Below are 25707 nucleotides of genomic sequence, written 5' to 3' on the forward strand. Positions count from 1 at the left end.
ACAAAAACCTCCTTTTGGGAAACAGGAAACAAATTATAAGTCAATGTCTGTTACAGTATACAGTATAAATAGAGTTGTGCAGATACAGTAACACTCACCAATAAACTTTACAGTTTTTCTCGATTGCTAACACACTATAACTGATTCATTTGGCCCAATTTTCCAAACCATTCATATAGTTCTCAAAACAAAGACATGTTTCTCAAAACCTTTAACACATTTCACCTGTTTACACACGTTCCAATTTGCTCAATGTTTTCTGCAAAACTCTACACAAAAACGGCAGCATTTTGCACAGGTTTAACCATGTTCTCATTTAGAAAACACAAACACACAATATAATTAACTCAAGCATCAAAAAATAAACTCAAACAGCGCACATTTATCCATGTGTGAACATTCAGTAGCAAAACTGATGACACACAGGTCAGAATCTCATGGTGATATGAACAAGAGCACAGTTGATTAAGTGTTTTGGAAAATGAATCCTGGCAGTGGGAGACAAAGAGGAATAGGAGGAGAAAAGAAAAATGAAGGGGATGAGGTCAAAGGTCATTTGTTCCTGATGAAATACAAAGCACTATAGTTGACCATGTTCTTCTGCATGGACTGACCATGAGGGAAGATGGCCTACAGGCTCATCTACAAGGTCTCAATACTACTGACACATACAATATAATTACAGTACATAGCAGCAGTACTTCAGATGAGACAACTTTCATTATTCTATGTACAGTACATATTGTAGCACATGTTGTACACCCTCAAACTCATTACTGTTGAAATGATTTGTAGCCAAGTAGTCCTTACATATACTCTATTTTTGCAGAACTGAGAGTTGTCTGTCCAGGGAAGGCAGATAAGTCTTTTTTCAGAAGACTAAGAAACCGCTATAACAAATAAGGATACTACCAATACTGTAATTGGCTGAGGATGCTGAATTAATTAATTAATTTATTTATTTACAGTAAATGACATTATATTCCAGTGTGTGTTTACTGTATATTCAGTTGTTTGGTCTTGAACTTTTCTCTTCTAGTGCTTTTCATCTACTAGAAGATCTCTTTACAGAAGTGTAATGAAAGTAAACTTTTCTTAAAGTTTATTTTTGAATTTTACTGTATCTGCACCCCTTTATTTATGCCGTATACTGTAACAGTCATTGACTAGCAAAAGGATTCCTGTTTCCCAAAAGGAGGTTTTTGTAACAGTGTTTTGAATAGATCTCACTAGTGTTCTCTAGACAGGAAAGTAGTCTGTGTATTTGACAGCTTTGTGTGTCATCTGAGGCCAAAGTTTGAGTCTGACAAAAGAGAACAGGTTTTTGACTAAACTATTTGATTTTGACCTGGAAGTTTGAAGTTTGCACAAGTTGGTGTGTAGTTTTGAGATTGTGTTTATAGTTGTGAGAAAATGGTGAATTGTTTCATGAATTGTGTGTTAGCAATCGAGAAAAACTGTAAGAAAAGTTTACTTTCATATACTGTAAAGTGATCCTACAGTAGATGAAAAGCACTAGAAGAGAAAAGTACAAAAACCAAACAACTGAATTCCAATGTGTAAACACATTCTGTCAGTTTCTGTACAGCAATAAATAAATAAATACAGCATCCTCTGCCAAGTTGCATTACAGTATTGGTAATATCCCTGGGAATTGAACCCACGACCTTCTGCGCTGCTAATGCAATGCTCTACCACTGACTGAGCAACAGGAACCTCTCAGTCGACTCTCAGTTCTGCAGAAATACATGTAAAAAGTACTTGGCTACAAATCAATTCAGCAGTTACAAGTTTGAGGGTGTGTGCTACAGTATTTACAGTGCAAGTTCTCTCATCTGAAGTACTGCTACTATGTAGTGTAATTGTAATGTGTAAGTAGTGTAAAACCCTGTAGATGAGCCTGCAGGCCAGCTTTCCTTATGATCATTCCATGCACAAGAACATGCTCAACTATTGCTTTATATTTCATCAAGAACAAATGACTTTTGACCTCGTCCCCTTCATTTTTCTTTTCTCCTCCTATTCCTCTTTGTCTCCCGCTACCAGGATTCATTTTCCAAAACACATAACCACCTGTGCTCTTGTTCATATCATCCTGAGATTCTGACTGCTGTGTCATCAGTTTTGCTACTGAAAGTTCACACATGGATAAATTTTGTGATTCTTGAGTTAATTATATTGTGTGTTTGAGTTTTCTAAATGATAACATGGTTAAACCTGTGCAAAATGATGCTGTTCTTGTGTAGAGTTTTGCAGAAAACACTGAGCAAATTGGAGCATGTGTGAAAACAGGTGAAATGTGTTAAAAGTTTGGAGAAACGTGTCTTTGTTTCAAGAACTGTATGAATGGTTTGGAAAATTGGGCCAAATGAATCAGTTACAGTGTGTTGGCAATCGAGAAAAACTGTAAAATAACATCTCGAAAATGTGTCTGTATTTTTCATGTTTGTCTTGACATAAATGTGACTTTAAAAAGAACAAAGTTTGCCCAAAAATGAAAAATTGCTGAACATTTACTGACCCTCAGGCCATCCAATATGTAGACGGGTTTGTTTCATCATCAGATTTGGAGAAATATGTAGCATTGCATCACCCAGTGAATGGGTGCCGTCTAAACAGCTGATAAAAATGCCACAATAATCCACAAGAAACAAATCCATCAAGACCTTTTAACTTCAAACAGAGAGTCCTCTGTGGATTATAGTGCTTTTTCCATTTAAAAAGTCATCTTGTCTGAATCAGGAGAGAAATATGTAAAGATCAATCGAGCCAAGTTTACAAGCCAAAACAGTTCTAAAGAAATATGTGGGTGGATTTTGATGTGAGAGGACAACAGGAGATGGACTTTTTCAGTGGAGGAAGCATTGTTATGGATTATGAACAACCATTAATGTGTTTTAATGATGGATTTGTTTCTTACAAACACTCACCTTTTGACTTTACAAGATGTTAACTGATGGACTGGAGTGGTGTGGATTATTGTGATGCTTTTATCAGCTGTTTAGACTCATTCTGACGGCACCCATTCACTGCAGAGCATCCACTGATGAGCAAGTCATGCTGTAATGCTACATTTCTCCAAATCTTTTCCCATGAAGAAATAATTTTCAATAATTGTTCATTTTTGGGTGAACGTTTAGGCCTTAAAAGAAAGTTTAAATGATAATTGAGGTTATTATGCATCATTCTACTCTTCATTATAATGTTGAGGACTATAAACACATTCAGGATGCCAGGAGCAGATTTTACAGTGGTTCAGATCTCTGTTCTGTCTGTTCTGTGTGAATTGGGATCGTTTCCTGCCATGAAGCTTGAAGTGTCTTCTTTCTCACCAGCACACAGTGTGTGTATGTGTGTGTGTTTGTAGGTTTGTAGTCTGTTTTTCTATTCAGGTGGGGACTTAAACCTGAATACACACAGACTCATGGGGACTCGTGTCATGGTGGGGACCTAAATTGAGGTCCCCACGGGTAAACAAGTTAATAAATCACACAGAATTAAGTTTTTTTGAAAATCTAAAAATGCAGAAAGTTTCCTGTAAGGGTAGGTTTAGGTGTAGGGTTGGTGTAGGGCAATAGAATATACGGTCTGTACAGTAGAAAAAGCATTACGCCTATGGAGAGTCCCCACAAGGATAGCAAACCAGACGTGTGTGTGTGTGTGTGTGTGTGTGTGTGTGGAAAGACTGCAGCCTCTCCTGAATCCTGATGTTCTGTCTCTGAATGTGTGTGTATACACACACACACACACACTATGGGGGAAAGAGTACAGGCATGCTCAGCTCAGATTTGAGATTTCTCCAATGGGGGTTGTGTCTGTCATCAGCTTTAGAAATGCAAATAAAGCTTTATTATTCAAACTCTGGCAGGGAAGGGAGGGAGGGACGGCATGCGAGGACTCGTTGGCAGTGTGTATGTGTGAGATTCGTCAGGTGATTACGGTACTTCACTCATTCAGGACCTTGTAGGTGACAGACACCGTTTAAACTCCGCTGCTCTTTGATCATGACGGGCCTCTGTGCATGTTAACCTGACTAGAAGAGTTATTCTAGTCAACTGGACTTGTTTTTCTTTTGCTAGGTTGCATTTGATGACATGCAAACATCGGAAGTCAGACAAATGCAACAAGTTGACTAAAATAAGCTGATCTGAATAACTTGCAGTCTGCACAGACAACAAGTTAACTGTTAAACTGCATTGCATTCATTATTTTAAATCAGCATTTTGACCCAAGCAACTGATTTCAGTAATTTTTTGGAGAAAAGTCTATTTTTCTCAAATAATAAAATTAACTAAACTTAAATACTTACTATTTATTGTTTGTTTGTTTGTATTCTGCTGTTATGTAAGAAAAAAATAAGTAGAGAAGCAAAAAAGCCACTGATTATGTTCTGATAAGTACAGTTTTAACAAAAAAAAAAAAATGCAAACAATGCAGTGTGTAATTTAATGCAATGTGTAATTTAAAATACAAGGAACATTCCTGTGAAAAATCATTACAGGAAATTCCTTCATATTAACACATTCTTAGTATTTATTTATTTATTTACTTGCTTACTTATTGTATTCTGCTTTTAAGAAAAAAAATCAGTAGAAAAAAAAAAACACTGATAATGTCAACAATGCAATGTGTAATTTCTAATATAAGGAAAATACCTGTGAAAATCATTGTAGGAAATTCCTTCATATTAATGCAGTCTTCTTATTTATTCATTCATTCATTCCTTCATTCATTCTTTCTTTCTTTCTTTTTGCTTAGACAAAAAGTTAACTTTTGAACATGTAAACCTTTAATGCACAAACCCTTATGCATACAAACCAAACCCTCTCTCCCTGTGAAAATTGTGTGTGTGTTCAAATGGGAAGGAAGGGAGTTTTAGGAACAGAGGAAAAAGGAAGTGCCGCTGTTCTCAAATCAAAGTAGGCTGAGTGCATGCGACTTGTTAAACCTTAACCTTTCTACAGTCACTTGCAGATTCACATTTAAGAATCAAAATGAAACCTCAGTGGCACGACGAGAAGTTATTTGTCTCTTGAGCTCATCAACTGATTTCTAACATTCGTCAGTTACAGTACTGGCACACACTCTCTTTCGCCCTGTCATTCAACTCTTTATTTTTTTATGCCCTGCGGTTGCAGATTCCACAATGAGACGGTTCCCACGGGCCGACACACACAGACATGCACACATTTTGTGCGTGCTGTCAAACATGATGTGTCATTACTATAATTCCTGGGGCGATGAAACCACACATACACTTTCATTCCAAAAAAGGGGGGAAAAAGCAAACAAAACTTGTACATCGTGAACAAAAACAATATTTGAACGACAGATATTGCGTTAGTGCATTTACACAGATCACAAATTGAAACATTAAAAGAGAAATGAAAGCAATCAATGCAGTTATAGGTCACAGAAAGGGGAATTCCTCTGGCATTGTTGATCTTTACCACTTATTGATCATTTTAGAGATGACTATTGAACTGCCCAAGTGAGATAAAGACAGACAAAGAGAGTATGACTAAGCAATGAATGTGCTCTCATGCACAAGGTACAGTAACTGTATTTGAGAAATGGTAATAGCATGCTATTTGTATTTATGTGTGCTATGGTGATGCTTCTCCAAAGCATTTTATATATATACAATGATACTACAAGCTTGAAATGTTTGCATACAAACAAAGTATATATTTTGAAAATATTTCCATGTATATATTTATATTATATATAAATATTTTAAATGTATCAACTTAACATATTTTTCTTAAATATATACATGCATGTGTGTGCATTTATATATACATGATAAATATACAGTACACACACATATATTATATAAACAAAAACTTTTATTTTGGATGCGATTAATCGTTTGACAGCACTAATATATATATATATATATATATGTGTGTGTGTGTGTGTGTGTGTGTGTGTGTGTGTGTGTGTGTGTGTGTGTTTTCAACGTAAAATATATAGCCTATATGTATGCAAATAATTTTTTCTTGCTTAAAGCATAAACCTCAAGCTTTAAGCCCTAAAAAGTACTTTTATAATTATTATGTTCAAAAACAACATGGTATTACCATTACGTCAAAAAAGCCAATGTTTTACCATGGTACAGTGTCAGAAAAACAGTGTTAACCTACCATTGGACATGCCCAAACACCCATGGCATGCCCAACAAAATACATGGGACTTTTCCCACTGGTGATAGGCTACAAAACTTTTCCCTCCTTTAGAATTTAGGGACAAAAGACGCACACTTTCAGCATCGGGTGTTGATTTGTTAATCAGCCCCCTTTGCTCTGGGTCCGAGCTGGCGCCAGCAGAAAGCAGTGATCCGCCCTATAGTCCCTCCTCCATCCTCCACATGGGACAGGAATAAACCTGCATATCCCACATTCACCCTGGGAAGAGAGTGTGAGAAAGTGTTTTTTTTTCCTTCCCTCGCGGCGAAACTAAACTGTGGAGGGAGTGTTCGCTCCTCTCTTTTTTTTCTTTTCAGATCCACATTAATTTGAAGGAAATCTCTCCCTCAGTACCTGCGCGGAGGGATAATATCAGGGGCGCGTGAGAAGTCATTCAGAAGAGCGCGCTCGGAGTCCCACGCGCCAGTGACGTCAGCGCGCTTCAAACGGAGAAGCCAGCAGAGTTTCCCACGAGCGGACGCTCTCGAGAGACGTCGGGATTTATTTATTAATTAACACGGATATTTATTCTAACTCTTTTGCACTTTCTGGAGATTTAAAGAAGACTTCTGGGGATCTATGAGAGCTTCAAGAAGGATTTTAAAGAAGTTGTAACGCCGAGGCGGAGTTATGAACCGTTTCTTGGTGAAATTAACGCTACTGACGGCAGCATCGCTCGCGACGGTGGCACAAGGTATCAAACATCAGTGTAACTCTAATAACATTGCACATTAAATAGTCGTATGAGTCTAAGTTGATTCATTTCCACACTTCTGAGTTTGTTTTTGCTCTACTTGTAGTGATATCTCTGCGCAACTTGTGATTTGAGCGTCACTTGTTGCACAGAATAGTCTGATATTGGGATAAACATAATATTATTTTCTCCGCAACTTTCTCTTTCACACAGTTCCATTCATTTTTTTTGAGTCAATTGTTTTACCGGCATGAATTTTGCATGATACAATTGTGCCAAAGTATCTACACAATGAGAAATGCATAAGATGTCAGTTCTGAAAATATAACGTTAAATCAATATTGAATAGAATAACAGACATTTTGGAAGGATATCAAAATATCAAATCTCGGTTTTATGATATTGATTGGTGATCGATATTGTTATAAATTCAGTTGAATTCAAAGCAGTGCAAGTTTAGCTATACAGGGTGAACTGGACCACTTTTGCCAAAGTTTTTCCTATTCATCTGAATTGTTACTTATCTCTTTCATTCACTTATGCAACTCTGTTCTTGTTATCATACGTATAACCGTAAAGATCACTGATTATTGTCTTCGCGTTAAAGTTGAGTAAGATCAGAAGTATCGCTGTAACTTTATGACAGTGCGAGTGCTTGATTTCTGAAGTTATTGCGATAGTTTTTTTAGTGCGTTGTCTTGTCCCTGATGTTGATTGAGTTGCATTGTGTGTGGAGTCTGGAGGAAAGCGATCTGTGCGTGAATGAAGGGAGGAGGAGGAGGAAGGGGCTGAGCTGTTGTTCTCGTGCGCTGGTAAACAATGGCTCGAGACAGTGTTTTATGGGCTCGTGCTGGACTCTGATTTCTTTTGTCCGCGCGGCGTGGGCTCCGCAGCTGTCGCGCGCGCTCCCCCTACACACACACACACGCACACACAGACAGACATACACGCACCCGTGGAGGAACCGAGAGCCTGGCAGACAGGGGAAATGACACGACTAAACAGAAGACACAGGAAACGAAACAAACCCTTAAAAAGTGAAAATCTGCACAATTTAAACCTGAGGTAAACGAGTAAGCGAAATACCCTAACAAGAAGCACTGTGGTGGTACCAGGGTACAGTAATGGTATCTGTTGATAACACCATGGTACTTTGAAATATCTAAAGCACTGGTATACATGAACTGCATTCATATACCATAGTATTCATTAAAAAACATTGTGCCAACAGTCACTGAGAAATTTCAGGCAATTTTTGGGTTCAAGTCATAAAATAAATTATATATTAATATTTAAATATAATACAATTTTATAATATAACAATACAATTTATTAATTTTATAATATATTTTAACTTAAAATTTCTGGAAAAGTCATTGAAATGAATAAAATACTAATACAATAAAATATATAAAATTGTATTTAATTTTGTTACATTTTATTATATGAATAATAAATCTATTGTCTAATAGAAATATTTAATAATAATAGAATTAAATGATAAAATGTATGAAATAAAATAAAAACTCTCGGAAAAAGCATAGAAAAAACTTTAAAATATTTTATTCGTAATCTCTAAAAAAAAAAAATGAAGTGAAATCTCTCCAGTAGTCATAAATGACTGGAAAAGTCATGTCAATTTATTCAGTCAAAAATTTACTTTGTAAGTTTAGTAGTCAAAAAGTGTGTGAAATCTATTGTAATGCCTAGTCTGTGCATTGATGTTCATTGTTTTGAAGAAACAAATGATAAAGAAACAAAAAGAGAATTAGTACTAGTGGTTTAATCCGTAATAAGGACTAGTCTGAGAGTTTTGACTAAGAGCTTTGTCTCTAGACGGTCGTTACCAATTAAAGACTGCCTGCAGGCAGCTGGTTTCATTCAACAAGTGCACAACTGCAGTCTAGAGCGACTGGCCTAGATGCGCTGTTAATCCTTAAAGTGTGATGATGCATGCTCCTGCGAAATAAATATACTTCCTTCCATAAATGGGCACATTTGGCTTATTAAAACACATTGAATGCCCACCCAGACTGCAGAAAGTCAAGATGTGCATATCCTAGCACTGTCAGCTAAACTTAAACTAGTGTGAAGCTGATATATTAATACTGAAACAGGAAGACTGTATTTTGAGTTTAAACCCTTGATAAAGGCTGACTGCCACATGGAGAGGGAATTGTTGAGGATGTGGAGCTATTTCCAGGCTCAGTGTTGGATAACTGGATTTTTCAGGATCTCTTTGGATGAATAGTCAAGAACCCCCCCTCTACTCCTCCATCAAAGTCAGTTATTCAGAGCCCAACAAAAGGCCAGTGGCTCTCCATCGGGGCCACAAAACAAAGGGCTCGGGGCCCTTTATTCAAGTCTATAGGTGGTGAGGTTCTTTTGTGAGGAGTTAGCATGTGTGTTTGCATTGACAGGTGTGCTATGGGATGCACAGGTGGGTGGGTGCATGTTCGACCTGGTTTTCTGCAGGTGTTTTGTGTGGTTTAGCTGATTGTTGGGATGCACTGACAGATGTTTGTCTTTGTGTTTAGGGCAAAGATGCTCAGAATACTGTCAGAATGGAGGAATATGTGAGCTCAAGCCGAGCGGAGAAGCATCATGCAGGTACGTTACAAAAACATACTCTGAAAAATATAAAGGTTTGGTTATAACCAAAAATGGTTTTAGTCTGATGTTGGACACACTCTTAAAAATAAAGGTTCTTTAGTGGCATTGATGGATGGTAAAAAGTTCTTCATGAAGCCATGGAACCTTTCCATTGTACTAAAGCTTCTTTAGAGCATTAAAATTATCTTCACACTAAAAATAAAGGTTCTTTTAAGAACTGTTTACTGAAAGGTTCTTTGGGGAACCCAAAAATGGTTCTTTACTGGCATTGATGGTTCCATGAAGAACCTTTAACATCCATGGAACCTTTCTGATCTACAAAAAGTTCTTTTAAGTGGAAAGAGTTCTTTAGATTATTAAATGTTCTTCACAGTAAGAAAAAAATGGTCCTTTTAAGAACTATTCACTGAAGGGTTCTTTGAGGAACCGAAAATGGTTCTTCTATGGCATTTGTAAGCTTTATTTTTACTAGAGCACGCTCAAAAATAAAGGTCCTTAATTGGCATCTGATTCCATGAAGAACTTTTTCCATCCATGGAACCTTTCCATTGTACGAAAGGTTCTTTAGAGCATTAAAATGTTCTTCACGTTCTTCAAAAGTGATTCTTTTAAGAACTGTTCACTGAAAAGTTCTTTGATTAACCAAAAATAGTTCTACAATCTTGAAAACAGAGGTTCCTTATTGGTTTTGATGCATGGTTCCATGAAGAATCTGTAACACGCATAGAACCTTTCCATTCTACAAAAGGTCTTTAAAGTGGAAAGAGTTCTTTAGATTATTCAAATGTTCTTCATACTAAGAAAAAGTGATTCTTTTAAGAACTGTTCACTGAAAGGTTCTTTGAGGTACCAAAAATGGTTCTTCTACACTCTCAAAAATAGAGGTTCTTTATTGGAATTGATGGTTCCATGAAGAACTTGTATCACCCATGGAACTTTTCCACTCTACGAAAGCTTCTTTAGAGCATTAAATGTTCTTCCCACTTAGAAAAAATTGTTCTTTTAAAGAACTGTTTACTGAATAGTTCTTTGTGGAACCAAAAATAGTTCTTTAATGGGATTGCTGTAAAAAACCCCATTTGGAACCTTTATTTCTAAGAGTGTAGTAGAACCATTTTATGTTAAAAAACAAAGAACTTTTCCTCTCAAGTTCTGTGTTCTAGACCTAGAATCCAAAACACAAATCAAGAACTTTCTGAATCTCCATCTCCAATCTGCATGGTTCTTTGCTGACCACTAAAGAAGATTTATTTTAAAAATCTTTAAAATCTGTCTTATCTAGTAAGACAGCAGTAAACACCATGCAAACTCAGTGTAGTGAAGAAAAGTGTATGTATACCTGTGTATTTGTTTGTAAGCTGTGATCAACCACTTTGAGATTCCATCTTTAGGCCCAAACCCCATCTTATCAACCAGACAAAGCTCTAAGGATCTTGCGGGCGAGTGTGTGTGTGTGTGCACATGTGCGAACGTGCACGCGCCCATAGTCATTCTGTTTCAAACTTAGATAAAAGACCCCCCCTACCAACCCCCCAGTAGTCCGTTGGTGCCCTGCTGCAGTGGGACGCTGCTTCTGTCAATGTCTATTCATGCCATTCAGCCCAACAGCTGGCCCTCACCTCCTATTGTCTCGCACACACACACACTTAATATGGAATAAAACTTGCATTTATTCTCATAGGATGCATATGGCGAGATTCACTATGATTTGGCCATCAAAATCAGAACGTTTGTTTGTTTGAAATAGTTTTTTTCTCAATCTTTGTCGCTTTTGTTGTGTGTTCTCTTACACCCGGGAGGCTGTTTGTGTGTGTGTGAATGGTGTCTTTTTTTGGAGGGCAGATGGCGGAGGGGGTAATAAGATTGCAGGAACTCATGAGAAAGGCCTCAGTGTGTGTGTGTGACGCTTTAAAGGGGGGAAATTTAAAAGCAAACAAGTGTGTGAGACTGTTAGCCACACTTCTCGTTCTGAATTTAATCATGCATTTTCCAATCTAGAAGATGCCGTGCTTTATACTTGTGTTCTAGGGTTTGTTCAGATCTGTAATGCTGAGTATGAGCAATAATAAAAGTTATGATTGCATTATGAAATGGCTCTAATTAATGAATGTCTAGAAAAGATGAGAGAGATTGTATCTCTCATTGTTGAGTAATTCACAGACACATTCACTGGGGACAGACCCTGAACATCCTGTTGTGATGACCCCGATGATAAACAGGAAGAGCATATTTTTGATCCCTTTTTTCTCCCAAAAATATCTCGTGAACTTTGACGCCTTTCCTGTGTGGTCCGATTCTCAACCTTGGAAATTGTTTGTAAATGGCTGGCGTTTGTGTGCGTGAGCGTGAGCATGTGGGGATTTCTCTGACTTGTTGCGTGGGTGCTGCTCGACATTGGTAAACTTCACATGAACTTCTGACATTTCATGAGAGGATGTCCTACTTTGTGAAGTTAAAGATGCCTGTGATGATCGTTGATTACACAGATGAGGTTTACTTGTGTTTCAAGCAGATAATGTGCAGGGGTGAAACTCTGGCACTGACTGTCTCAGATTGTAGTCTTACTAGATTACATACTAATTCTAGACTCAGAAACTTGACCTTTTTGGTTGATGCCATATTAAAACCACTTATTTCAAGTATTTTGAGGTGTGGTCAGAGTTATGGGGGTGTCATGTACAAGCTAAGCCATGTCAGTGTTGGTTGTGTTTATAGCAGTTTTAGTGAACAATAACAACATTGCTGCACAGATCACTTTAGTTAATTGAAATAAATAAATAAATAATTAATTAAAAATTTTTTAATTTTATTATATAAAATTAAATTAAAAAAATAAATAAAAACAATCACAAAAGCACAAAAAATACTAAAACCTAAATGAAAATGAAAGCTGAAAATAAAATAAAACTAAAAGCTAATTCAAAATATTAATAAATACTATATAAATACTAAAATAACACTGATGTGCAGTCTTGTAAAACATCCATTTGTCATGTTTTTAATGGTAGTAATGCTTGTAATGGTAGTTATTGGGGGAAAACATTTGTTTATTGAATTCAATCCTATATTAATCAACAACTTCTAAAGGCAAGAATTCTGAAATCATTTAGCGCACTTTGTCTCTCTAGATGTCAGATGTTCCTGACTGGAGAAAGTCAACAGTTAGCTCCAACCAGTTGATTTTCTACATTTTTAGGCTTCATTTTTCTTGAGCTTGGTGTTTTAGTGATGTATGTGAATGCAATTCCAAAATGTGTTATAATGCAATTTATAGTAGTTAACTTTAGATTTACAAACATGATTAAGTGTTCTGTAACTCCTGATCATTCTAAAGGCACCTGACATCACTTCTGGAACTTCTGGAATGTTGGAGGGTGGGAAGTTAATTGGAAGCGTGGAATCAGAATTCCAGAGTTGCCATTTGAATCCTGGAATGTTTTATGATCTTCTATCACTGGTTGTGATTGGACTGGTGACCGCTTTTGGATGGGTGTCATCATTTTGAGACTAATCTAATATATTTGTGTGTGTATTTTGAATGCATCGTCATACTAGAAGCATGTGCTGTATTTTGGGGTGATGATGTGCATTACGAGAGCTATTTGTAGAATTCATCGCAGTGTTTGTGAGCAGGAGACAGAAAGACATGTAGACCATATGTTCCTAAATTTGTCTTTGCTCCAAAATTGTGTGGAAATGGTCTGGTTGCATGATGTTTATTGCATAACTTCCACATTCGAGAATTTCTCATAAACTTCCGTGTCATGCATTTAGTTTAAAGTGTGGTTTTGCATGCACAGTTTATGGTTTGCGACGTGCTGTCCTGCTGTCCTCGTCCCAGAACTGAAAATATGCGTGTGAAGCTAAACCAATAACTAGAGTTCAAAATCACAACATAAGCACTGTATTTTTCTCTTAATTGAAATAAAGTGAAATGTTACAGATACATGTACAACATAAAATGACTAAAACCTAATCTAAACTAAAACATAAAAATAAAAGCTAATTCAAAATATTAGTGAATGCAATATAAATACTATTAAAACTTTTTTATTTTTTTTTATTTAAAAGTTTTACATTTAAAAACTTAACTTAATGAGAAATATTGCCTTGGCAACAACTGAAATAAAATAAGTTTAAGTAATACTAAAATTAAAACTGAAATAGAATTTTTTTTGATATAAGTGAAGTGAGCGACTCTGATCTAAGATTGATCTAACACAAGATCACTGAGTCATTGATGAGATCAAGTCATTTATTCTTTAAAATGGTAGAAAAGTGTTTTGTTATAATGCCAGAAACCATCTAAACAAATGAGGAACAAATGCATACCATAATGTTATCAGTTCCTTACTTGTATCATCAGAACATCAGCTGATTCAAATTGGCCCCAAAATCTTGTGTTTGTGAAGGTGTGAAGCATGAGGGCCAGACGCAGAAAACGAAAGTTTGTTGTTTTGATTCACACCAAGGGCAGGAAGTCTGTGGTGTGAACGAACACACACACACACACACACACACACACACACACACACACAGAAGGCAGCAGCAGATGGTAGACCGGCCCACTGGAATGGGGGGTCTGTAGCCTGCAGTCACAAATGTGCTCAGGGGTCACAGGTCACCGCAGCATCTGTTCACAGTCGAATCTCACACGCACTCCTGCTCTCGGACCTGTTGCCACGATGGGCTGCAGATGACTTCTGCTTCTGTCTCAGGGGACAAAGTGAGAGAGAGACTGCGTTAATGCCTAAAGTAAACTCACACACACGCATCTGCGCATGCAAGTGTTTGCCATGGGATGTTTTTATTATTAAACTACTGCATGTCAATTAGCAAATCAAATGTATTGTGATAAGGGTTACCACTCAACAAAATTTTTATAAATAAATAAATATATTAAACTACTGCATGTCAATTAGCAAATCAGATGTATTGTGATAAGGTTTACCACTTAACAAAAATAAATAAATAAATGAATGAATAAATAAATAAATATATTAAACTACTGCATGTCAATTAGCAAATCAAATGTATTGTGATAAGGTTTACACATACACACACAATATTGATACCTTTTAAAAATTATAATTTATAAATTTTATATATATCTTGTGTACAGTACATTTTATTATTTACATTTCTTTTAAAGAACAAATTCTTTAAAACACAATGCACTACATTTTGAAAAAATCTATATATTAAGAGTGAAACTTATTTTTTACATTTTATATATATATTTTTACACAAAAATATATATATATATAAAATGTAAAAATAAGTTTCACTTAATATATAGATTTTTTAAATGTATGTACTTATGTGTATAATAAACATATTTTTAAATTTTACTTTAAATGTACTATTATTATTATTATTATTATTAAATTATGTTAAATGTAAAAATGTCTTTCAAGTTTTCTTTACTTTTTAAGAACAATTAATTCATAAAAGCACAATGCACTACATTTTGTAAATAAATTTTATATATTAAGATCCAAACTTATAATTTTGAAATTAATTTCAAATTTGAGAAAGAAACAAAGCACTAGGATTTTGATATGTTCATCCCACATAGAAGATTGAATAAATGGAAATAATGAATATGGATGAGATCAAATCATACCAATGGAGATTCTATGCTGATAAAAGTGAGATATCAGCAGCAGGAGTTTGGGAGAGGCGGAGTTTGATCCTCTCTTGGGAGCTGCCTTAGTGACCTTATGCCACTCGCCATGGCAACAGGCTTTGGGGGAGGGGCAGAGTGCAGTGGGAGGGGCCTGAAGCACAGCTGCCCTTATTTATGCACACACCTGCTGCAGCTCACAAACACACACTCACATGAATAAAACACGCTTCATTTACTATATCTTACTGTCAGCTTCACTTTTTGAAATGATCTTTAGTGGCTGTTGAAGAAAGTGTTCTGTTGATGTGTTCGTATGTGTTCATATGAGAGAGAGAGAGAGAGAGAGCATGTGACACTGTGTGGGCTCCTGATCGCCCTGAGGAATTTAGATGAGTTTGAACAGTGTCTTTCTTTCACACACTGTTTTATATGTGCACACACACACACACACACACATACGTTTACTTGGCCATCTGAGTGAGAACATACCATAGACTTCTTCTGTTATATAAAACAAATTTTTGTTTTACGTGCATTTCTAAAATGTAAAAAATAAGTTATGTTTTTTACTTGAAGGTTTTCAATTGATGACTAATGCCATGACTAATTAATGTCTAAATATATATGACCGCAAGCCTAAAAGAAACATTTGAGTCAATATTTGTCATATTTAGTTCATTTTAAGACACATTTGTTGTCAACCTATTGTTAATTATTTATATTATAATCTCTGTGTGTTTTGTTTCTTGAGGTGTCCTGCAGACTTAGTAAAAACTTATAAATATGAATTAATGAATGTGTGCAAATATATAAAATATACAAAACCAATTACCATGACTATAATAAGTAATATATATAAGTAAAATATAAGTATTATATATTATATTATAATTATTATATTATAATATAATATAATCTGTTTTTAGGGTGTCCTAAAATATATATTTTTATATATATATATAAATATGCTTTATATATATTTATTATATTTTATATCGTGTGTAAAAAAACAACAACAAAAAAAATTTCACTTGGAGTTTTTTCATATTTAGCTCTCTTGAAACTATTTTGTTCTCAAACTATTAAGTAATTACATTATAATCTGTGTGTATATAATATTATAATATTAATATAATTAATTAATCAGTTTTTGTTTTTTAGTTTTCTTGCAGACTTTGTAAATGCATATGAGTTAGTGAATAAATATAAATATTATATATAACAAATATATATTAATATAATTAGCATGCCTATAGCCCTTAAAATAAATATTTGCCTTTTTGTAAATTACATTTTATTTTTTTTCCAAATTTTTCACTTGACTGTTTTGTCATGTTTATCTACTTTCTGAGACCATTTTGTTCTAAACTATTGTTAAATAATAATAACATAATTGTTCCATGTTTTGTGTTTCTTCAGGTGTCCCGCAGACTTCGTCGGCCCCCAGTGTCAGTTCCCGAACCCCTGCAGCCCGTCGCAGTGTCGTAACGGAGGCGTGTGTCGCACACGGATGAAGGGCAACGATGTGGAGCCGGTCTGCGACTGCGTGTTGGGCTACAGCGGCCCGCTCTGTCTGACGCCCGTCAATCACGCCTGTATGGGCTCCCCGTGCCGAAACGGCGGGACATGCTCTCTGCTCACGCTTGAGACCTTTACCTGCCGCTGCCCACCTGGATGGTCAGGTACACATGTGCATAAATCACCCAGACTTGATGCTCGTCTACATGGGTTGCATGTAGTGGTGCAACGGATCACAAAACTCATGGTTCGGATCATATTATGAATTTTGAGTCGCGGATCGGATCATTTTTCGGATCAGCAATCAAATTAAAATTGACAGAAAACGTATACTACAGCAGAAGCTACTAGCTTAATTAATACAGTCAGTAATAAAACAAGAACAATTAAACAAATTACAAGCATAGTTGAATATACAACATAACACAGTTACAAATAAAGTCAGTAACAGTAGAATGCAGGTACAGAAATGTAATAATTAAGTGTAAAATAACACAATAGTGCTCACTGCAAAATTTAAATACAGATTAATCTTAATTCTGTTTTAAAATTGCTTGAATGATTAAATTGGCAAGACAAAAACATGCAAATTAGCTTTCACTCAGTTAATCAATGAATCACATGCTTGCCGAACCGTGGGGCCTCGTCCGTACGGATCATCTGTTGCACCCCTAGTTGCATGATAAGTTAACCTCTGTCTTTTTGCAGGTAAAACATGCCAACAGGCCGACCCGTGTGCATCAAACCCCTGTGCCAACGGCGGACAGTGTTCAGCGTTCGAGTCACACTACATCTGCACCTGCCCTCCTAACTTCCACGGACAGACATGTCGGCAGGACGTGAACGAGTGTGCCCTCTCGCTCTCCCCCTGCCGGAACGGAGGCACCTGTATAAATGAGGTGGGATCGTATCTGTGCCGCTGCCCACCTGAGTACGCCGGCACACACTGCGAGCGCCTCTACCACCCGTGCCACCCCTCGCCCTGCAGGAATGGAGGCACCTGCTTACAGACCAGCGACACCACCTATGCCTGCACTTGTCTGCCAGGTCAGTGTGTTATTTGTATTTCTCTTTAAGTTAAAATTTGATTAAACACATTTTTTATTGAATGGGAATAATTCAAATAAAAAATAATAATACTTTAATAAATAATGAGTTTTATAGATAAATATATTTTTATAAATGAAAAATAATTATCTAAATGAATAAATGAAAGAATTTTATAAATATTAACAAATATTTATAAATGAATAAATTTTAATTAATAAATAAATGAATACATTTTATAAATAAATACTTTATGATTGAATGAATACTTTTGTGAATGAATACATTTTATAAATGAGCAAATTATTTTATGAATGAATCAATCAATTTTATAAATAATTTTTTTTACATTTATGAATGAATAAATGAATCAATACATTTTATAAATACTTAATAAAATATTATACATGATCATTTGTGTAAATAAAATAAATCCATATTTTATGAATGAAAGAATAAATACATTTTATAAGTGAATATATAAATGAATGAGTACATTTTATAAACACTTTGAATGAATGAATTATTTTTAAATGAATGTATGAATTAATAAATTATTTATATAAATGTATGAATAAATATATAGTTTTTATAAATGACTGAACTGATATTTTTATGAATGAATCAATATTTGTTATGAATTAATAACTAAATATTTTTTATGATTGATTGATTTGATTGAATGAATGAATCAATCAATTATATAAATGAAGAATGAACAATTTTTATAAATGAATGAATAATTTTTATAAATGAATAAATGTTATAAATAAGTAAATGAATAAATAAACGAACCAATACATTTTTTTTCAAATTTAGTAAACATTTCAGTTTAGTTTGTATTATTACCATTATTTATACTTCAAACTGGTTTTATTTCAGTCCTGCCTGCAGAAACAATAGTTTTTGTCTTTGCATACGTTAATAACTCTGCATGTGCACAGTTATTCATTAACAGTTTGTCTGGATGTGGCGCGTTTTTGTCGTAGTTTATATTTAATCCCAATGAGTGACCTAGATGTCTCAGTTACTCACTCGAGCACATAAACATAATCCGTGTACGGCCTCAGACTCTTTGATGTGTACTGAACGTGAATCATTTGTCTCTTGCAGGGTTCACGGGTCAGACGTGTGAGCATAACGTTGACGACTGCACCCAGCATGCCTGTGAGAATGGAGGCAGGTGTATCGACGGCGTCAACACCTACAACTGCCACTGCGACAAACACTGGACCGGTACTACATTTTATACTCCACAATAATAATAATAATAATAACCATACAATGCAATAAATATTTTGCATGCACCTCACATGTGACCTCTGACCCCTTCCTCCTTCCTCCTTCAGGTCAGTACTGCACGGAGGACGTGGACGAGTGTGAGCTCTCTCCTAACGCTTGTCAGAACGGAGGGACGTGTCACAACACCATCGGTGGCTTTCACTGCGTGTGCGTGAACGGCTGGACGGGCGACGACTGCAGCGAGAACATCGACGACTGCGCCAGCGCCGCCTGTTCACAGGGTGCCACCTGCCACGACAGAGTCGCGTCTTTCTTCTGCGAGTGTCCACACGGACGCACAGGCACGTCTGTTTGTGCAGTTTCAACGTCATTTTCATCTTCATATAGTTTTTGTAAAGTTATTATAGGTTTTTGTAGTTTTAGTCATTTTCATACCTCTACTTATTTTATTTTATTTCAATTTATTCTTATTTTATTTTAGTTGCCAAGGCAACATTTCAAGTTTTCTGAGTTTAAGTTTTTGATCTAAGATTTTATTTTAATTTATCTTATCTTTTATTTGAATTTTATTTTAGTTAATTTTTTGTTTTTCTCTTATGCCAATATTATATTTTTAATTTTAATTTAATTTTATTTTAGTTCAGTTTATTTTATTTTATGAGTATTATTTATATTTCAGTTGTTGTATTTATGTCTATGAAACCAATAGCTTTTATATTTTTTATATTTTATTTTATTTTTTATTTTGTTTTAGTTTAGTTCAGTTTAGTTTAGTTTATAGGCATTATTTGTATTTCAGTTGTTTCATTTCTGTTTATACAACCAAAAGCTTTTATTTTTTTATATATTTTTTTTACATTTTATTTTATTTTGTTGTAGTCAATTTTATGGACATAGTTTATATTTCAATTTGTTTTATTTTTTATTCTACCTACGAAAACAATAGTTTTAGCAGTCTTAGCATTCGTTAATATTTTATTTTAGTTCAGTTTATTTCATTTTATAGGCATTATTTATCATTAAATTGGATTTGAATTCATTTCTGTCTATGAAAACCATATTTTTTATATATTTAAATTTTTATTCCAGTTTAATTTCAGTAACCAACACCGATTTTTAAGTTTTAATTTTAACAATAACAAAACTGTTACCCACAGGTCTTCTGTGTCATCTTGACGATGCCTGTATCAGTAATCCATGTCAGAAGGGCTCAAACTGCGACACGAACCCGGTGAGCGGAAAAGCCATCTGCACCTGTCCGCCCGGGTACACGGGATCCGCCTGCAACCAAGACATCGATGAGTGCTCGCTCGGTAAGAATAACACATGATTGATTAGAAAGAACATTAAACGCAATACAATTTTGCATTACTATAGTGTTTGCATTTCAGGTGCGAACCCATGTGAGCATGGCGGACGGTGTCTCAACACTAAAGGCTCGTTCCAGTGCAAGTGTCTCCAAGGTTATGAAGGTCCACGCTGTGAGATGGATGTCAACGAATGCAAGTCGAACCCCTGCCAGAATGACGCCACCTGTCTCGACCAGATCGGTGGATTCCACTGCATCTGCATGCCAGGTATGAGTCTTTGACCATTGACCTGCATCAAAAGCACATCATTACTGTTGTTCTGATGGATTGCTTTGGTGTGCAGGTTACGAGGGTGTGTTTTGTCAAATAAACACGGACGACTGTGCATCACAACCTTGCCTCAACAATGGAAAATGCATCGACAAGATCAACTCTTTCCACTGCGAATGTCCCAAAGGTGACTGCAGCATTATTATTTTTAGAGATCTGATCATAAAATCTAGCAATGAGGATGCATTGTGGGTGAGCAATCAAAATAAACGTGGCATGTATTTTTCCCTGCAGGGTTCTCTGGGAATCTGTGTCAGGTGGATGTGGACGAGTGCGCCAGTACACCATGTAAAAATGGTGCTAAATGCACAGACGGACCCAACAAATACACCTGCGAATGCACTCCAGGTACACATCTTTAAGTCATATTCTGCACTTTTGCAGTCCATTGAAGTCCATTTTATAATATTAGTTGTGATATTCTCTAGCACCAAAAACATTTTCACATCTGTTTTGGTTCAAATATTCCACCTTTCTGAACATTCAGAATTTGGAATCTTTTTTGTAACTGTCTCTTAAGAATTCTATATGTTATTTTAGAATTATTTATATTTTATATTCAATAATATTTTGCATTAAATTTTAAGTTTTCATTTTAAGTTTATTTTATGTGCTTTTGTCATTATTAGTTTTGTTTTAAATATTTCTTTATTATTATTATTAAATTCTTTTTTTTATCAACAATTTTTATTTTTTATTTAAGAATAATTTATTTTATAGTAATTTTAATACTCCAACTTATTTTATTTCACTTAGTTGGCAAGGCAAATTTTTCATTTAAGTTTGATTTAAGTTTTCAGTTGAGGTTTTTGATCTAGCATTTATATTATTTTTATTGTTTTTTTTATTTTAATTATTTTATTGTTATTTAATATATTTAATTTTTTTCTGTTATTTTATCCTTTTTAATATTAATCTATTTTATCTTGTTTTTGTTGTATTTTATTTCTTATTTAATATTTTTTTATTTTTTTATTTTCCACACCAAAAACATTGAGGCAGCCTCAATGACATACGCAGCCTACGCAAAAATGAGACACACTCAATAAATAAGTCCATATGTAAATTTCCTGTATTATGATTGGCTAACCTCTTTGCATATGAAATGAGTGTCACTTCCAACATTCTAAATATGGCTTTTCAAATGTATTTCTGTAGGATTTGCTGGTGCTCACTGTGAGCTGGACATCAATGAGTGCGTCGAGCCCCTGTCATTACGGCGTGTGTCGGGACGGCATGGCCGCTTTCACCTGTGATTGTCGCCCCGGATACACGGGCCGCCTATGTGAGACCAACATAAACGAGTGTTTGAGCCAACCCTGCCGAAACGGAGGCACCTGCCAGGACAGAGAGAACGCGTATACCTGTACCTGTCCTAAAGGAACCACAGGTAACACATGCATGCTCATAAAAACACTTGTGCAAAATATAATGGTGAGTTTATGATGACCTAATCATGTCGTGATTGCATCTGCAGGAAAAAACTGCGAGATAAACATTGACGACTGCAAGAGTAAACCATGTGACTATGGAAAGTGCATCGACAAGATCAACGGCTACGAGTGTGTGTGTGAACCCGGATACACAGGTGAGTCAGAGCAGCATCTGTGTGTGTGTGTGAGAACAGGGGAACAGGTGGCCAGCGAAGTGCAGAGCTTGCGTATCAGATAACAGATATGACTTAGGACAGAGACTGCCTTTCCCAACTGGGACACACTCTCACACAGGTGTGCTTTACATTAATGCTACGGCCCGAATGATCACAAGACTGACCCTTTGTATGTTGCATTTAAGGAAAAGGTACAATAGGCCCTGTTATACTGTGAACATAGGACAGCAGCAGGAGGATTTTCACAATTTAGCAAAGCATGAAGTGCCTTATTATTATTATTATACCTATAATAAAAACATAAGAACAATTTAAAACAAAACTTTATTTTGTTTAGGGCTAATATTGCCTATTTCGTTTTCAACATAAATGTTTACTAAAATAACACTGAATGCAAAGCAGAAAAAGTAGTTTTTATATGCCTAAACACTAGGGGTGTCCCCAACCAAGGATTTTCATAGTCGAATCGGAATTTTCAAATCTTGCCAATAGTCGACTGATAGTCGAATCTTATGTTTGGGGGGGATACATTGCCAAGAGTCAAGTCAGACTTTCGACAGTCATATTTACTGACGTTAACACACAGGAAAAATGTGTTACGGACGCCTCATAGATACAAAAATAATTTTTTATGTTCTGATTTAAAAAGATGGCATTAAACGTCAGCGAAACCCTAAGAATTCACAACATTTTTTACAATAGTGCTCTCAATATAACATTATGTAGCTATATGACAGTAATATATTAATGTTCTGCATTTCTGTTTTGAGCTGCGCGCACTGAAGATGACCAGTAGAATGAAGCATATAATAGCAGGTTTTTAATCAATGGGATTTAAAGGGACAGTTCACCCAAAAATGAAAATTGTGTCACCGTTTACTCGCCCTCAAGTAGTTCCAAACCTGTATGAATTTCTTTGTTCTACTGAACACAAAGGAAGATATTTTGAAGAAAGTTTGTAACCAGGCTGTTTTGGGGCACCATTGACTTCCATAGTAGGAAAAAAAAAAAATACTATGGAAGTCAATGGTGCCCCAGAACTGCTCTGTTTCCCACATTCTTCAGAATATCTTCCTTTGTGTTCAGCAGAACAAAGAAATTCATACAGGTTTGGAACTACTTGAAGGTGAGTAAACGATGACAGAATTTTCATTTTTGGGTGAACTGTCCCTTTAACTCATCATTTATCTCATATAGAATACACTTCATTATTTATACAACATAACGTTAATATTACGACTTATAGGCTATCTGCACAAAATGCCCCGAATGCATGAACGTGTCTGCGGCTGCGCAGCTCTGAATGAATGGATGCATTCTTCACGCAACAACACGCAGAAGCACGGCAACTAAATTCTAAAAATTCACAGCGTTTTATTATAATAGTGTTCTCATTATAATGTTATGTATATGACAATCCTAGTCATAATTATTAATATTCTGCATTGTTGTTTGTACTGCTCGCGCTGCGTGCTGCAGAGAGATAATCACTGTAATACTACAATGAAGTGCTTTACTGCAGCTCAACTCAACCAAATGCATCTTACACAAGATAAATAATATATACACGATATATATAAACCAGCTGAAACGTTTTGAAATCACTTGTACCTTACCTGATCGAAAAAATCCAGTCTCTCACTCTGTGTCAATTTGAGTCTTGTTAAAGATTTAAATCCATGCAAGATTCATCCATCCAAAAAAACAGTTCAATCCATCCAAAAAAACAGTTTTCAATGTCAGTTTCACAAGTTTTTCTACTAAAATAGCACTGAATGCAAAGCCAAAAGAGCAAGAATTTTAACTAATTTAGCTAATGCTTGCATGGAGATGGCAAGCATACACAACATAAAACACTATTTATTTTATTTTATTTTATTTTATTTTTTTAATGTTTTTTGTGTATATAGAGTATTTTTGTCATTCAAGTGCCTTATTTGTAACTTTTTCTATATACAGCTTTAAGGACTGACGTTGCCCATAATCCTTTGCGCTATGTAAGAAGGGGAGGACAGTTTACTTTTTCAGCCTCAATTTTACAACCTTTTCTACTACAATAGCACTGAATGCAAAGCTGAAACAGCCCTTTTTATATGCATGAAATTAAGAGTTAAGTAATAAAAATGTTTGAGCTTATTAAACTGACTAGATACAAATACTTGCATGCAAATAACATGCAGATGAAAAAAAAAAAAAAAGCTTCTTAGCTTAGTATGTCCTGATCTTCAAGTACGGACATTGTCATTGCAACTTTATTTTATTAAGGGCTTATATTGCCCACAATCCTTTGCGCTCATAAGAGAAGCAAAATTCTTTTTGAACATCAATTTGATTTATTTTCCTATTTAAATAGCTTTGAATGCATCTTTAAATTATTTAGTTACTTTTTTGTTTGCTGTATAATAATAATAATAATAATAATAAAAAAAAATTGTTTTCAAATAATATTTTTTATTTTATTTAATTTTTGATATTTAAAAAAAATCAGTATCTAAAATGTATATAATGGTTAAACAGTCTATGGGTGCTGCAAGTGAACAGGTGTTTGTTTGTTTTGCATGACCTGAACACTTTTTGAGTGGTACGATAGGTATTGTAGTATGTGAGAGAGAAACTGCAATAAAGTCCCATTGTTGTAAGAGAATCAAACAGTTACCCATTACCCTACAGAGGAGGGATGTGTGCGTGTGTGTGTGTGTATCGAGGGGGTAATTGTTGTTCGGCCGTGTGTGAAATAGGGTCTGTCCTTTTGTATCTGCAAATAGCCCTCTGTAGGACCTGCCCTCCCCCCGGCGAGTGTGTGAGGGGTGTGTGAGTGGGTCTGAAAGACAGAGAGAAAGGACGAATGAAAGAGCACAAGAGGGTGGAGGAAATCCTTTGTGCATTCGGAGCAGAGCTGGAGATTTGGGATGGGGCCCACACACACAAACACACACACAAAGGCAGACAAAGAACAAGAGGTCAACACACATCTGAGTCCCAAGGAACATTCCTATGCATTTTCACTTATTGATAGTTATACGTTTCAAACTTTGGGTTAGATCACTGTAAGACTTTGGAAAGCATCATATATGATAAATGCAGATGGTCAGTGAGGAAAATGACAGGCTGAATCAAATATATGGCCTTTAAGTTGTTTAACCTCCTTTACTGTCTTACTCCTTTACCTTTAGCCTCCTTTACGGTCTTAAATAGGTCAAAATTCGTCATTGTTCAAGTTTCCTTGTGTGTGTAATTTTTATATAACTTTTAAAATGTAAAATTTTTTAAAAAGTAATTAAAATGAAAAAATTTAAACATTTAAAAATGATTCTATATTATATTTACTTTAAAAAAGTATTATTGGTATTATTGTATTATTTCAAATAAATTACATTGTTTTAAACGTTCATTTCATTGTAAAATCTAAATTTAATGTATCCCCAAAAATAATAAGTAGCACAACTATTTTCAACATTGATAATAAATGTTTCATAAGCAGCAAATCAGTATATCAGAATGATTTCTGAAGGATCATGTGACACTGA

At 35.3% G+C, this 25707-nt stretch overlaps 1 protein-coding gene across 1 annotated transcript in view; it reads left to right on the forward strand.

Moving 5' to 3' along the window:
* The first annotated feature begins 6441 nt into the window (after window positions 1-6441).
* notch1a (notch receptor 1a) overlaps window positions 6442-25707 on the forward strand; it is a 36907-nt gene continuing 17641 nt past the window's right edge. The window contains 13 exon segments of the mRNA XM_058758156.1: window positions 6442-6882; window positions 9420-9492; window positions 16544-16806; window positions 17351-17689; window positions 18803-18925; window positions 19039-19272; window positions 20089-20244; window positions 20323-20508; window positions 20585-20698; window positions 20806-20919; window positions 21730-21769; window positions 21771-21961; window positions 22049-22159. Of these exon segments, the coding sequence (XP_058614139.1) occupies window positions 6819-6882; window positions 9420-9492; window positions 16544-16806; window positions 17351-17689; window positions 18803-18925; window positions 19039-19272; window positions 20089-20244; window positions 20323-20508; window positions 20585-20698; window positions 20806-20919; window positions 21730-21769; window positions 21771-21961; window positions 22049-22159 (2008 nt within the window). The 5' untranslated portion in view covers window positions 6442-6818.

Source organism: Onychostoma macrolepis, chromosome 21, assembly GCF_012432095.1.
Source record: "Onychostoma macrolepis isolate SWU-2019 chromosome 21, ASM1243209v1, whole genome shotgun sequence".
Lineage (NCBI taxonomy): Eukaryota > Metazoa > Chordata > Actinopteri > Cypriniformes > Cyprinidae > Onychostoma > Onychostoma macrolepis.